General features: G+C 41.8%; 1 protein-coding gene across 10 annotated transcripts in view; it reads left to right on the forward strand.

Moving 5' to 3' along the window:
* Positions 1-15,435, forward strand: part of PDE1C (phosphodiesterase 1C) — a 420,549-nt gene that overhangs the window by 319,946 nt on the left and 85,168 nt on the right. For all 10 annotated transcript variants that reach the window (XM_053926165.2, XM_053926166.2, XM_053926167.2 and 7 more), the window contains 3 exons: positions 8,782-8,895; positions 10,917-11,099; positions 12,037-12,103. In XM_053926165.2, the coding sequence (XP_053782140.1) occupies positions 8,782-8,895; positions 10,917-11,099; positions 12,037-12,103 (364 nt within the window). The remainder of the gene's footprint in view (positions 1-8,781; positions 8,896-10,916; positions 11,100-12,036; positions 12,104-15,435) is intronic.

Genomic DNA, 15,435 nt, shown 5'->3' on the forward strand with positions numbered 1-15,435 from the left:
GGTGAAAACTTCCCATACAATCTTGAAGAGAAGTAGTGGTCATAAGCATCCTCATTATTAGCTAGTTCAACAGAAAAGCTTCCTGTATTTCAGTGTTATGTACAATGTTTTCTACAGCATCTTTGTGTTAAAGACCCAATATCAGATGTAGGAAATTTATTTTGACTCCTTCTTTGCTAAGATACTTACTATGAACAGGTATTTTCTCAAATGCTTTTAAAATATCTGTTATGATCATATGCTTTTTCTCTTGTATTCATGTTAAAAGAGCGAATAACATTTATTCATTGATTAAAAATGTTTAACCAACCTTGCATTCTTGTATTTTCGCTTGGTGCTTACTTTCCTTTCTATTTATTGCTGGATTTAACTTGTCAAAATTTTGTTTAGGGTTTTTGCACCTATGTTCACGAGAGAGGCTGGCCTATATTTCTCTTCTTACAATGTTCTTGTTTGGTTTAGGAATCAGGCATGTGCTAGCCACATAAAGTGAGTTGGAAGTGTTTTGTCTTTTGCTTTTCTCTGGAAGACTGTTATTTCTGCCTCAACTGTTTAAATGACTTCATGGATGATGTGATTTAGCACAGTAGGGGTTTTTTTGTGGGAAAATATTAAACTATGGATTCAGGTTCTTCAATAGATAGAGAAGGTACTCATACTTTATGTTTTTTCTTGTGTCAGTTTTGATAAATTACTTTGTCATGGAATTTTTCTATTTCATATAAATTTTAAATGTATCTACAGAAAAGTATGATATTCTTTTGTTACTCTTTTGAATGTCTTTAGGATCTGTATTAATATTCTGATTTTAAGTTTTGACTTATTAAGCTTTTCAAAGATGCAGCTTTTGGCTTTGTGGATTATTTCTGTTATAAGTTTGTTTTCTACTTAATTAAGTTTTGTTTTTGTGTCTATTGATTGCTGTCTTTTGGTAACATTTTTTAAATTGAGATAGTTAATGAAACTACTTATTTTCAGATTTTCTCTTTTTCTAATGTATTTACTTCAGACTGTACATTTTCCTCTCAGCACTGCTTTACCTGCATGCTACAAGTTTTGGTGTATCGTATTTTCACTAATATTTAAATTTATTTTCTAATTTAATTTTTGACCCAGGGTTATTTAGAAGTATATTCTGAAATTTCCACACCTTTGGAATATTTCCAGTCCTTTTTTTATTGTTAATTTCAAGCTGAGTTTCACTGTTATCAGAGAACACAGTCTGTATGATTTCAGTTGTGTGACATTCGTTGAGACCTTTTGCTGTGACCCAGCAGGTGGCCCGTTTTGGTAGCTGGCACTTGTGCACTTGAAGAGCGTGTTGTGCTCTGCAACTGTGTTCAGTTGGGTCAGTGTTGTTAATGATACTGTTTAAAATCTTCAATAGCCTTAGTAACTTTTGAACTAGTTAATAACTTATATGAGATGTATGTAAAAATGCAGATATAAACCTAATTTTTTTCTTAAGTGAAACATTAATTACAGCGCAGTAATTCATTTAAACCTATTTGTACATCTACCTTATGCATGGGTACTTGGGAATCACAGAAGCATCCTTCTTTTTTATTTATGGCATTAACAAAAAGTGTAAGTTATATCACTAGGCTCTTCTTGCCAATCATTTTTGTTGGTGTTTCTGTCTTCGGTTTAGAGGCCACTAAAGCAGGAAACAGCACGCCCAAAACAAGCCCTTTCCCGGAACCCATTGAAAGCAGTGATCCATACCATCACTAAATTCCTGCAATACCCTATCAAAATGTACGAGAGAGAATATTTATACTGCACCATTCAGGGTACCAGACAAGCCTATTTATAACAAAAAACATATAGAATATTCCCCCTCACTTAATGCCTGCATTCTTCAACTCTTCTGCCAGATTGATTTTTCTAAAATGCAAATCTTATTATGCTAACCCCTTCACCTCATTTAAAAAACTTCCAGGGGCTCCCCCTTATCTCCAGGAGAAAATTAAATTTCTTTAGCTTGGAATGCTAAGTCCACCAGGGTCTGTCTGGCTTCAGCCTTCTTCTGAAGTTTTATCTCTTCACTAATCCCCGAGTCCCAGCCATCCATGGAATTTTCTGGATGGATCACAGTCTTTAGGCTGCTTTCTCAGTCCGGAGTCCACCTTTTCTCCATCCCATCTTGCTTGCCTGGCTGATGCCTGTTAGGCCTCAAGACAGCTCTGATGTTACCTTCTCTAGAGAGGGACTTGTTATTTGGAGATTTTTCTCCTCTGTGCTTTCTTGGCACCCTTGTCCCACCTCTGCCATCACACTTGCTGTCCTGCTTGGTGGGTGCGCATGAGCTGCCCGTCCTTCCTAACTGAGGGAAGACGCTTCATTCCCCTCGCTGGTATTTCTGGAGCCCATCACAGTGCCTGACGCCAGAACACACCTAATTTGAATGAGTGTCTCAAGTGCAGTCATCTTAATTAATTACAGAAACAAACACATCACCAGAAAAGTACTGAGCTGGCGTCACGGATGACATTCAAGCATAAACCTGAAAGTCGTGTTAGACATTTCATTCGGGGGAGTGGTTTTAATTTCCTTTCTATGACATTTAGGTAAGTGGCAGGGGGTGGGAGGGACATGAAAAAGACAGGTGTGCGAAAAGGACGCCTTTGGCTTACGAATCCACGGGTGTGAGGAACGGAAACAGTGACTGTTTTACTCAAATGAGTTTTTAGGACTCGTGATTCATGGGGACATATAAGGAAGTGCTGGGAAAGACCCAGTTCCCTTTCACATTCTTTCCAAGGAAACACAGCCTGTCCAAGACGATAGCCACCCTTGGCCACGCTGACGTCTTAGGAGCTGCTCCTCCACTCTCGGAGGGAATGACCTTGGGCGGCATAGACAGATGTAGGAAAGTGTGTTCCATGCCTTTTTATTCCAGTTTATGTGTGCTTGTGCTTTTCTGATGGTTTCATTCTAGTAGTGTCTAAAGCTCAACAAATGTATGTGTTCTCAAGGCGTAGTATTGTAGGGTTTTCAGAACCTCGCCTGACTAGGAACAGTGCCCGCTCCATTGTGGGTTTTTCTAAGCTATGAAGTTGAGTCAAACAGTTGCTTCCTAATAAAGAAAACCCCCTGGGTCTTAGAAATTATCTTTGTGGGGAAAAAAGAAGACTTTATTCTACTGAGGCAGCCTTTCAAATTTCAAAATACAGTGTTCAGGCATTTCTTCATTCAGTTCCTCTCTTCCGACACTGTTCTGCGTCCCCAACACTGGCGTGGTGTCACGGGAACTCAGGGGGCAGGGCTTGTTCTAGCCTCAGGGCACCGAGAACTGGTGCAACCTTTAGTCGGAGCAAAGAAACACACTCAAAGCAGAAGGGATATGCGGAGAAATGAAAGACATGTGTAAAGGGGCAGTGGCTCACCCACGATGAACTTACACACTAGATTAACAGAAAGGCATCCTGCCGGAGTTTGAAAGCATAAGCTATTCCTAAAATGGCATTGCCCTTCTATACTGGAACTATTATTTGGCAGCCACAGTGACAGAAATAGATGGAGTGCTGGAAACCATGAACATTCACTCAGAAGAGAAACTTATTGTTATCCTTGTATATTTTCTTTTCCCTTCCTCCATTTCTCCCTTCCTTTCGGTGCCCAAACAAAAAGATCTTTTTTAAGTAGTATTAAAAACTAGACATATAGACCACAGCTTACCATGGGACCTGTTGTTGGGGACTTTGGCCTTTTAGGTAAAATGAATCCCCATGGAAAAATATCCAGATGAACTTTACTAGGAAAACAGAGGCAGACACCTGGGCTGTCCTGCCCTTTTTGTCTTCTCCATGTTTAACAAAAATACCTTATAATACAGGTATGAATGGTCTTGGCTATTGTATTTTTTAAAAATCCTCGCCCAAAGATATGTTTGTTTATTTTAGAGAGAGAAGAAGGGGAGGGTGGGGGGTGGGGGGAGAGAGAGAGAGAAATATTGATGTGAGACAGAAACACTGATGTGAGAGAGAAACCTCAATCAGTTGCCTCCTGTATGTGCCCTGACCAGGGATCAAACCTAGTTATATGTCCTGACTAGGGATTGAACCCACAACCTTTTGGTGTATGGGGTGATGCCCCAACCAACTGAGCCTCCTGGCCAGGGCTAGACAACATTCTTAAGATGGATTCAGAACTAGGGACAACCTGTGCTGTAATGGAAAATAGGGAAGGTACCTCCTTATTCCCAGAAACTTTAGGAAATTTTTCCGTTTTTGAGACTAGTTGGTGACCAGTGTCAAAAAAGCTAATTTAAATCTGTTCTACCTACAAAGGGGTAATGTCACCGAGAGGTGGATGGTAGACAGGGTAAGGTAGGGTAGGGCAGGATGGGATGTTCTGAGAAGGAGAAAGGACGGGGGGAAAGGGTGGGCTGAGAGGCCATTGGAGCAGCACCCACCTGAATGCTACCCTAAAGTTTGCCAGCATTGGGAACTATGGCCATTTGGAATGCCCTAGGGTTTGGTGGCAGATGCATAGAGTGGAAAGCTGGCAGCTGTATGGGAACAGGGGCAGCTGTAGCTGTATTTAATGGGTGCTAGTCCAAAAGCAGGCTGGGTATGTAGGCGGTTGGTCACCATTTTGGTTTTTTTTTAAGTTCTTATAGTCTTTTTTTTCTTTTTAATTTCTTCTTTCTCAATATGTTCAGTTTTTATTACACCATGATTTCAGCTTTCACCTTTGTTTCAAAGATCTGTTTTCTTGAATTTCACTGAATACAAAGCAGACAGATGCTCCCTAAAATTTATTTCTGTTTCCTTTAGTGAATTTTCTTTTCAAAGGCAAGTCTTTTCTTTGCATTATGAGTGCTGTAGTCTCTGCTTCCTTACTGCTGAATCTTTTCACAGATTTTTTTATCCCGCTTAGTTGTCCTTGAATGTAGAGAGAGGTGAATGTTGGCTGGGTGTGGTCCAAGGTTCCCTTTACTGCCTGCCAGAGTGTCGGTAGAATCTTCTGCTTATCTCACAAGCTGGAAGGATGGGAGTAGACTTGAACTTCTGGTACCATTTAGGCATCCAAAGGTACTTTATTCTGTGTCATTTCTCCTCTGGTTTTGCCGAAACCCTTGGAGCAGTGCCTGCTTTGGTTTCCAGCTTTGGTCGGGTCAGACCCACACTCTGGATGCACACGTGTGGCTGTGCCCGGTGTCTGGCGTGCCAGGTGGCCCTTTCTGGGGAAGGAGCCACACTGCTGATTTTCTGCTCATTGTGGCACAGATTCTGGGACTTCCTGGGGGACTGATTTTCAGTGCTGCTGATCTGATGTGCAGAGTGGGATTGGAAGTGATGCTTTTCCGGGGAGTACAGCTCTTGCCCTGGCCTGGGGTCCTAGCGGCCAGATTATAAGAGATAGGAGGGGCTTCACTTCCCCAATAGTATCAACAAGATGTCCCCAATATTATTAGCAAGAGTGGCTATTAAGTGATACTCCATGTAATGGCCTCAATCATTTTAATTGTACTTTGACTGTAATCAGTGCTTGAGTAGCATCCTTTGGCCTATCACATAGAGTCAAGAATTGGGATTTGAGGCGGTGCTTTCGGAATTGAATGACCCTGGTACTGTGGTGTCTGGTCCCTTCCTTCAAGTGTGTGTGTCCCCCAGTACTCCTGGGCATGTCGAGGTGCTCGGCACGTGGCGGGTGTATCAGCCTGGGCTCGTGCCCTGGCCCTGGCAGTGAACTCCATGGGCCTTTGATTCCACAGGACTTCCTTTTGGCTAGACGTTCCACGCAGGTGGTAGAAATCTAGGTTATGAAGCACTTCTGTGAAATACAAGTGCAGTGAGAATTTGAAGGAGGATGCTTTGGTTTCTGCTGCCTCAAATATGTGACATTTACAACAATAAATATTTTTAATGGTTTGACTCCTAATAAAAAAAAAAGTGACATAGGATGCATTTCTACTAGGAAGAACTTGTCCTAGGAAAAGAAGTCAGTCATTTTCGGGCTAACTGGTCTTTGTATAATTAGCATTATACTTCATCTGCCCCTTTTTAAAACATCTGATAAACTCCTTGTCTAGTTTGTAAAAGTTGGCTTGGTTGAGTCTGGGCCATGGATCCGCAGTCCATTTAACTGGAGACCCATGAATCTGCCTCTTTTGAGATTCACACAATGTGTCACAAATGTCACATAATATACCTCAGAGTTTTTGTTTTTAGAGAGCATTTTTAGAAGAAATTTTGAATTTGTCCACACCTGAGAATATATGTGTTGGCTTCACATATACATGGCAACTCTATGAAATATTTCTATAGAAATATCTTGAATGATACCATATTATTTTTAAAACTTCCTATTGTTATTAAATTGCTTTCTGATATTTGGCAGGCTAGAAGTCTATGGCCAGATTGAATTTTTGTTACTTTGTAAGTAATACATTTTATGTTCTCAAAGATTTTCAGGGTCTTTTCTTTATTCTTTGAAATAAAAAATTACAATAGCATACGTCAGATGTTTTCATTTTTTGTTTCTGTTTTTATTTGATTTTCCCTTTTCATCTGTTTATAAAGCTTTTTCTTCAGTCTAGGAAAATGGACTTAAAATTGATTAAAGCTGCCTGTGTGAGGTTATTTCCTATGGAATTCCCATTACAAGTAGGCAGGACCATCAGGTTCTTACTTCTATTCATCTTCTATTTTCCCTCACCATTTTGTATGTTTTGTCCTTTTCTCTTAGGTTTCGTGAACTGAGATGGGTCCTATTAGAGATTCATGACAATTCCTGGTAGGAACTTTCAGTCTCAAATGAAGGGGGAAATACAAAGTTTCAATTTACCCCCGTTTTGCTTTGCCAGTTGACAGTCCAAACAAGCTGGGGGGTAGCTGGCCCCCAGAGGTGAGAGGGAACATTAGAGACAGGCTTGGCCAGGAATGTGCTTTGCTGAAGAGCTTCCACTCCTTCTTTGGAGCAGCGTCCTGTTCTTTGGCAGGCTGGCTATCTCCCTTGTATGAGCGAGTGACTCTGAGCCCTTCCGTGCCAACTCCCTGTCCTGCACCGCCTCTGAAACCCAGAACACTCTCTAATGCTGCTCAGGGGAGGCCAACCTCACCTCCAGGGGACCTGGGACTCTGCTGATGTGCTTTGCACATTCCCCTTTGCCTGTTAGAGAGTCACAGGTCAGGTGGGACTCAAATCAAGTTTCCTCTGTATGTTACCTGGGAATTTCTTTTGTATGGATGACCCTCTTGCCTACTTTTCAAGGTCGATCCAGAGTTCCTCCTTCTTTTTTATTGTTGATCATTTTCATGTGGAGTTGGAAGAGAGTAGTTTACATCTTGCCAGGAAATCAAACTGTTCTCTCTTATAAATGCAAGTCTGAGGGTATTTTCAAGTCAGGAAGGTGGGATGAGCCTTAGCAAACGGAGATTTGATAATAATCTTCAGTGTCCTGCTAGAATGTTTCTCATCCTGTTACTTAGGATGATCACAGTTACCAAACAGTGACAATGACAACAATGATCACAATTGCCTTAATAAAGAGACATCTAGGAAATGAGGAGATGTGGGTCAAAGAGCACAAACTTCCAGTCATAAGTAAGTTCTGGGGACCTACTATACAGCATGGTGACCATAGTTAGCAAGCATTACTTTTGAGTATTGTATATGTGAAAGTTGCTAAGAGAGTAAATCTTAAATATTCTCACCACAGAAAAAGAACCCCGTAATTAGGTGAGGTGCTGGATGTGTTAACTAACCACGTGGTGATAATCGTTTCCCAATATATACACGAATCACATCATCCCATTGTGCACCTTAAACTCACACCATGTGATGTGTCAATTATATGTCAAAAAAGGTGGGGAAAAACCAACATCGGGTCACATGGTTGATGGGACCATATCAATAGCAATTTGATTTAACATTTATAGCAACCTAGGAAACAGGGTGGCTGGCTCTCCATTTTGCAGCTGACACTCGGAGAAACTCAATAACTTGCCGGGTGTTGAGAGCCACTATGCTGTGACGCGTCCTCCACGTGCCTGCTCTTTGTCTGCTGCTGTCTGTCTGAAGTGTTGTCCTACCTCCGAGACTCTGGGGTCTTTCGTGTCCCCAGTGACTGGGCTCTGATCATCTGTTGGCATTTTGTGGCCCACATACTAAGTCCCTCGCTGAGGGGAGCGTCCTTTATCGTCTCTCTTACACTCTCTGGCACTCCTGACTAGCATCGGAGAAGGTCTTGTGTCAGCGACTTGGTTTGTCATCTACCCTCATTTTTTCATTTTAAAGTAGGGTACTTACCTGCTCCTAAGGGAGAATCCTTCCTGTCCGGAGAAATCGTTTGCCTTCATGTACACCTGTGTAGCCCTGTAGGATTATTTTGGTGATTTAGATCTGCTTGCTGTCTGGGAAGACCCTTGGGCCAGAAGGCTGCAGTTCTCTTCGGTCACTGTAAACAAAGCACCGTCCACATAGCAGAATCTCAAGCTCATGATGTTGTTGCTGGTCACGCCTGACTACATCCAATCAGGACAAGAATTAAAATCAGAGAAGCAGCAAAACCACTGATCACTCAGGGAACTCGTGAAAGATTAAAGGGAGCTGGAAAAGTGTTGGTGGTGGTCATTTATTAAATGTGTGCCTTTATTTTATAACTTGCTCCTTGAGAAATACTGGTCAGCTCCATCATTAGATTCGTATTTTCCTTTTCAATATAGTGGAACAAATAAAAATATTTAATGGCTGTAAAGTGTGTCACTATAGTTGTAGGATTATTCCTTGTTTCCTTTATTCTAATTGAATTATGTCTTTCCCCCCCACCAGGTTGCGGTCTTTGGTCAAACAGTTAGAGAGAGGGGAGGCTTCAGTGGTAGATCTCAAGAAGAATTTGGAATATGCAGCCACAGTGCTTGAATCTGTGTACATCGACGAAACCAGGTGAGCTAAAGACGGCAAGAAGTTAGTGCAGTGATGGTGAATCCCCTGCTCCACGGCTTTTCTGAAGTGTCCCATGGCGTGAACGGGGTAGCATTCCAATGACCGGCCTTGGAGCTCCAGTGTCCACGGGCAAATGGGGTAGGTTTGAGCATCATGCCACCTCCGTACCTCCTCATCTACAAAAAGGAGCTTGTATAATACACCTTACCTCGCACGGCCCATAGGGCAATGCAGTGAGACCAGGTAAGAGGGGAAAAGGTAATTGTAAAAAAATCTGGTTAGGTTTTTTTTAAAAAATCAAATGTAGGGTTCCACGATGAATATTGCATGTTGTTAGCCGCCGTCTAAATACCGAGGTCCTGCCGTCATTCGCGGTGTGTGTCTGCACGCGGAGGGTCCGGTGGTGATGGAGAAGCGTCGGTTCTCTTCAGCACCCGGTGTTCCTCCGCCAACCCCAAGTATGTTACTGGTTTTCTTAGCAGACTCTGTGCACTTTAATACCCACAAGTATTAAAGCACGTCCAGTTACCAAGCGCATTTGAAAATAACAAAATTGATTTTCCTTCGAAAAATACTGAAATGATGAATATGAAAGGCTTTTTTCCCCTCCTTTTTGAAATTCAGACAGGCTCCTTCCTGAGCATTTGTGCTTTCTTGCATTCTATGCCCAATTCCAGTTGGAAAGCACTTCCCACTGATCTAAGAACTGTGTGACTTAGTTTTTGGTAACATGCTTGGTTCCTAATTTAAGGAAATTGATATCATACCTTTTTTCCCCCAAAACGGTACACTCTCTCCTCTTCCCCCAACTGATGTGTCTGAAGGAAAAAAAAAAAATCTTTTCATTGACACCTGTTTTTACTCCTTATTTTTAGTAGGGCTTAATTTAAGTGTAAAACACAATTTTAAGATTTATGGTAACTTAGTACTATTTACGTTCTGTTCTAGTGGTCTGACCTATGATGAAAAAATTTGAAAAATCAGCTGAGCACACCTGACAGATGACAAATCTCTGTGCTCAAAGAAAGCACTGTCTATTTTGGAAACGTTGCTCGGACTTAGACATTGAAGTTTCTGTGATGTTCAATGAAACGAGAGGCAGGATCAGTTTGACATTGTTTGGGTTGATATAACTTGGGTAATATTGTACTTCATGGTCTCTTTATTATTCTTTTGTAAAAAATTGCTTTTGTGGAGATAATTAGCATATGACATTGTATAAGGTTAAGGGGGACTGTGTGTTGATTTGATACGTTTATACACTGCAGTGTGTTACACCATAGCATTAGCTAACATCTCTGTCACATGGGAATCACAATACAGGGTCCGGCACAGATAACGCCCCCTTTTTATTACAAAATCGTACGCGTATAATTCTGTAACATAACAATATCGCACTCAAGCACACCATATGACATTTTAGGTGAAATGTTCAAATTAAAACTATAAATTATTACACCCATATTATTACCCTACCCACCACACTCAAGCAGGCCTTCTGCTGGACCCTGTATTTTTATGGTGGGAACAATTAAGATCTAGTCTCTTAGCAACTTTAACATGTATAATACCATATTGCTGTCTATAGCAAAGTCTTTACATGTCGATTTAAAACAAAACAAAATAATGCCACATGGTGCATCTATGAAATAAACCTCCCTGTGGATGCATATTTAAATGGGAGTTTTAGATTCCATTCAAATTCCACAAACCCAGGAATGAAGATCGGGGTGCTCCCGAGTGCACGGTTTCTGGGACCCGCAGAACCGAGATGGACTACAGTTGACTCTCTCTGACTCTGTTCCTTTGTCCAGTCTGGTAGAGACAGCCATCCTGAAACAAACATTGTGGAAACGTCATACCTGAAAGACAAGTGATGAGCTGTCACAAGCCTTACCAAAAAGGGGCTGTTTTTGTGGCCAGTTTAATTTGGTTTCTTTGAGAGGCAGAGCAACTGTTGGAACAGAGAGCTCGAACTTCAGGTCCCATCTCAGTGTCCTGGGTGTGTTTCTTGTGTTCAGGCGACTCCTGGATACGGAGGATGAGCTCAGTGACATCCAGTCGGACGCGGTGCCTTCTGAGGTCCGAGACTGGCTGGCCTCCACCTTCACGCGGCAGATGGGGATGATGCTCAGGAGGAGCGAGGAGAAGCCGCGGTTCAAGACCATCGTGCACGCAGTGCAGGCTGGGATATTTGTAGAGAGGTAAAGACAACTGTCATCTGATGACCCAAAACTGGAAGGGTTGCTTTGATGTAGTTTTGGTGTCTTTGTAAATAATGAGAATTCTGGGTGGAGACAGTCTTGAATGAGGGATGGCAAACACAGAGCCACCTTAATCTCTGTAGTGCAATAGGACAAGCTTTGCCTTTGCTCCGATTCCCTTCGCTAACTAGAGGAGATTTACTTGGAGTTCAGTCTCTCGTTTTTGAAGGACATCATCTAATCTATCATCCTTTGACATGTGTGGATGATGTCTGCATTGGGAACAGGTCAGGGACAGCTTGTTGACCCAGGGAGGGCAGCTCATGGAAAGGGTTGGAGTTCCCCATGACACTTTCCAATTCGGTTTGCCATTTTGTTCTTTGAAATGGAATTGTCCCCCTCTTCCCTGGAAATCGAGTCCAGAAATCGATCAATTCTTCCTATAATCCTTATTATACAAGTGGATTTATTCTTCCTATACTCCTGTGGTACAATGATAGGTTTTAGAAACACCACAGTTCCCCTGGGACGTTTTCCTGCGTGTTTTTGGCAGTTCTGAAGAACTGTGCTCCTGAATGGGCTGCCCACAGGGCTTCTTTGTCCTGGTTAAAATTCTGCATTAAATACTATATAGCTGTGCTGAACTATAATTCACTTCTGGCAGAACCGGTGACCCATTTTAATAATTTAATTTCTAATCTGAGCCACATAGATTAATTTTTTGTTTCCAACAGTACATGTGTTTGGGATTGTGTTAATTTCTTTTGAATTTTACACTGAGGCCACTGAGTGACTCTAAAAAAGACATTTTAGATTCCTTGGGTCGCCAGATGTCACGACTTTTCATTATTTGTCAATACTCGGTGGAAGTCTGTGGGCTGCTAATTCTTCTCCGTAAGGTGTAATGTTGCCTTTTCTCCCTCTCTGACTTTGCCAGAATGTATAGACGGACATCCAACATGGTTGGACTGAGCTACCCACCAGCAGTTATAGAAGCATTAAAGGTAACACCCGTGAAAAAGTCGTACAGTGTGCATGGGACTCTAGAAAGTACAGTTACGTTTGTCATTAAAAAATAAGAGGCTTGCCTTTATAGTTCATTCAGAGATTTCCAAGTCATTCCTGATTGTTTACTTCTGTTCTCTTTTCCTTCCCTGTTTTAGTAGTATTGCTATCTTTCCAGCTTTCATCTTGCTAATTTTTTATTAAATCAAACTCTGTGGGTTCCATTTCTCTCTACTCCTTGGAGTCATTTAGTGATAAGGTTTTATGAGGCTCAGTCTGACTTAGGCCAAAGAAGATCAAATCTGATCTGGTTATAAATATTCAACATCAGGAGGATCTCTGGAGATCCTAATTGTACTAAGATAGGATTACCTGCTCTAAGTCCATTTTATAGATGAATAAACGGAAACTCAGTGAGATTAAAAAAGACATGTTAATGAGGGACGGGACTGTGGTTTGATGCCAGGGTTTCAGGTATGTAGTAAGCTACCAATTATGTGAATGTCTGCCCCGGGGCCCTTACCTTCTCCACATCCCCTACTGTTTTCCCAAGACTTACACCGAGCCCCGGAGTTTCGTTTGAAGTCACACAGAAGGTTACGTTTAAACCCTGCAGAATTCTTCCCATCAGGCAACTTCTTGGAATTGTACAGAATATTTTTAAGAGTCCCCGAGCAGATTATTCCTCTAGATGTGTGTTGATTTACATCCACTGGTCGGAGGGCACCCCAGTGTTGAAGCTGATTTGGCTTCTGGATTTGAGGGTGGGGCTGTGCTGAGGCCCAGGCTCACTGGGCCAGCCGGTTGACGTTGGGTGGTGTGTACCCATGGAGCTGCGTCCGCCTGCTCAGGGACATCCCAGCACTCTGTGGTTAAAGCTATCCTTGCCTTTCTCTGAAACCTGATGGTAGTTTCAGAACATAAATTACTTATGCATGGAATTGGGGGTGGGAGTGCTTCTCGATCAATCTAATGTCAAGAAAAAGTCTTTTAGGGACATTTTGATTATGTTTTTCATAGTTCCTTTCTCCTGTCTCAGAGATAGTCACTAGCTGAATTTGTGAGACCCTATGTATTGAGATTCTCAGTTCTCCATTTTCTATTTTTTAAAATTTTACTGAATTTACTAGGGTGACATTGGTTAGTAGTATATAGAGGCTTCAAGTGTACAATTCTGTAATACCTCAGCTGTATATTGTTCCCCATGTATGTTCGCTCCCCAAAGCCTAGTCTCCTTCCATCACCACATATTTGACCCCCTTTACCCTTTTTTTTATCTCCCCCCCTTTCCCTCTGGTAACCACCATACTATTGTCTTTGTCTTTGAGTTTTGGGGTTTTTTTTTGTCGTCTTTCTTTGTTTGTTGCTTTCAGTTTTGTATTCCACATATGAGTGAGATTGTATGGTTCCTGACTTATTTCACTTAGCGTGATATTCTTAAGCTCCACCCATGTTGTCACAAATGCAGTATTTTGTCTTTTCTTAAGGCTGAGTAGTATCCACTGTGTACAAGCACCACAGCTTCTTTACCCAAGCATCTGTCAAAGGACACTTTGGTGGTGTCCTTGTGCTAGCCACTGTGAATAATGCTGCAGTGAACACAAGGGTATACACATCTTTATGAATACATGTTTTCAAATTCTGGGGGTAGCTACCCAGAAGAACGGTTGTGGGGCCACATGGTAGCTCTATTCTTATTTTTTGAGGATCCTCATACTGTTTTTCCTAGTGGCTGCACTGACTTGCATTCCCATCAGCAGTGTATGAGGAGTCCTTTTTCTCCACAGTCTCTCCAACACTTGTTGTTACTTGCCCTGTTGACAACAGGCATTCTAACAGGCGGAACGCTCCTCGGCCTTTCAGCTAAGATCAAGTGTATTTATCAACTGAATGTCTCTCCTTAACTCCTCTTAAGGATAGGAAGGGTACTCAAGAAGGATACAGCAAGAAGACATGTGTTTTTTCTCACTCCTCTTCAACCCCCACTTTAATGCCCAATACATCAGTGATTCACAGCGACATTTCCCACTTAATTAGCGAAAACACTTCACATAAGGTTTGATATTTCATAACGCCCACCGGGAAGTTGCACTGATTTTCATAACTGAAGCTGAAACATTCCAGTGAAAGCTTAGGAACGTCAAAAGCATCTTCTATTTTTAATTCCTTCCTTTATCGTGACCATAAATACAAGTGAGTATACGGGTACTAAGAAATTTGTGATAATGTTTTCCACATGGGAGCATCCTTTCTATGCAGATTAATGGAAGGAAATGTGAAGGGCATGCACGAGCTGTTACTTTACGCTTAGGGAGAAGTGTTGCTCAAATGCACACGTATCTGTGTGAAGGGAAAGGGACCTTGATGATGCAGACGAAGAGGAAGTACTCAGTCTCTGAAGGGAAAGGGACCTTGATGATGCAGACGAAGAGGAAGTACTCAGTCTCCGAACTGCTGCCCTCCTCCACAAGGCTCACTCGTACGTGCGTGAGGCTAGACCTGCCTTTTCTCTCGGTGCTGTCCCCCTGTTCACTGGGGACATGCAGGACCTTTTTACAATGTAATATTTTTCCACTTCCCTAACTATGGTTTTATTTACAGTGGATTGGAGGTGAGTTGGAGAGGTCACACCAATAGATACTTTTTTGTTCTATTTTTTTTTTTTGATGTAGTGCTGTTAGAAAAATGTTGTTTTCACTGCACTGCCAGCAGTTTATATGGGATTACTATTGTTCTATTACAAAAAATTTTCCCAAAGCCTGGGAGAATACAATTCAATAAAATAACCATCCGGTTACAACTATCACATTAACCTTTGTGATTAATGTAAGAACCTGGCATTAAACACCATTTAAGTAAGAGAATAATTAGCCACTGCCAATCTCTAGATTGGAAATATGTGGCATTTTTCTTCTTTTTATTTTTTGCATTCAATAGATAACAGCTTCTAATTTAGGATGTTTTATCTCTGGCCTTCTGAGGTGGGGCTGACAGGAATGTCAAAATGTTCTGTTCTTTAGGAGGGTGTTTGTTTGTGTGACTCGGAAGGGACACCTGGGTAGATTCCAGGTTTGGAGTGCGAGGAGATGAGGAGGTTCGGGCTGCTTTTACGCTATACTGATAGGAAGTCGTTCAATTTCTCTGCGGGAATGGTCCTCCGGCCAGGTCGGTCAGAGAGGAAGGTTGGTTTAAAACAGTAAAACTAGGTGCTTGTTAAATGCAGATTCCAGCCCCCATTACCAGGATTTTACAGTTTCTCACCTACAAATCAGCATTTTTCCTGAGCACCCCTGGTGGTTCTGAACAATACTAAAATGTGAGAATCACGGCT

The sequence above is a fragment of the Desmodus rotundus genome, chromosome 6 (assembly GCF_022682495.2).
Source record: "Desmodus rotundus isolate HL8 chromosome 6, HLdesRot8A.1, whole genome shotgun sequence".
Lineage (NCBI taxonomy): Eukaryota > Metazoa > Chordata > Mammalia > Chiroptera > Phyllostomidae > Desmodus > Desmodus rotundus.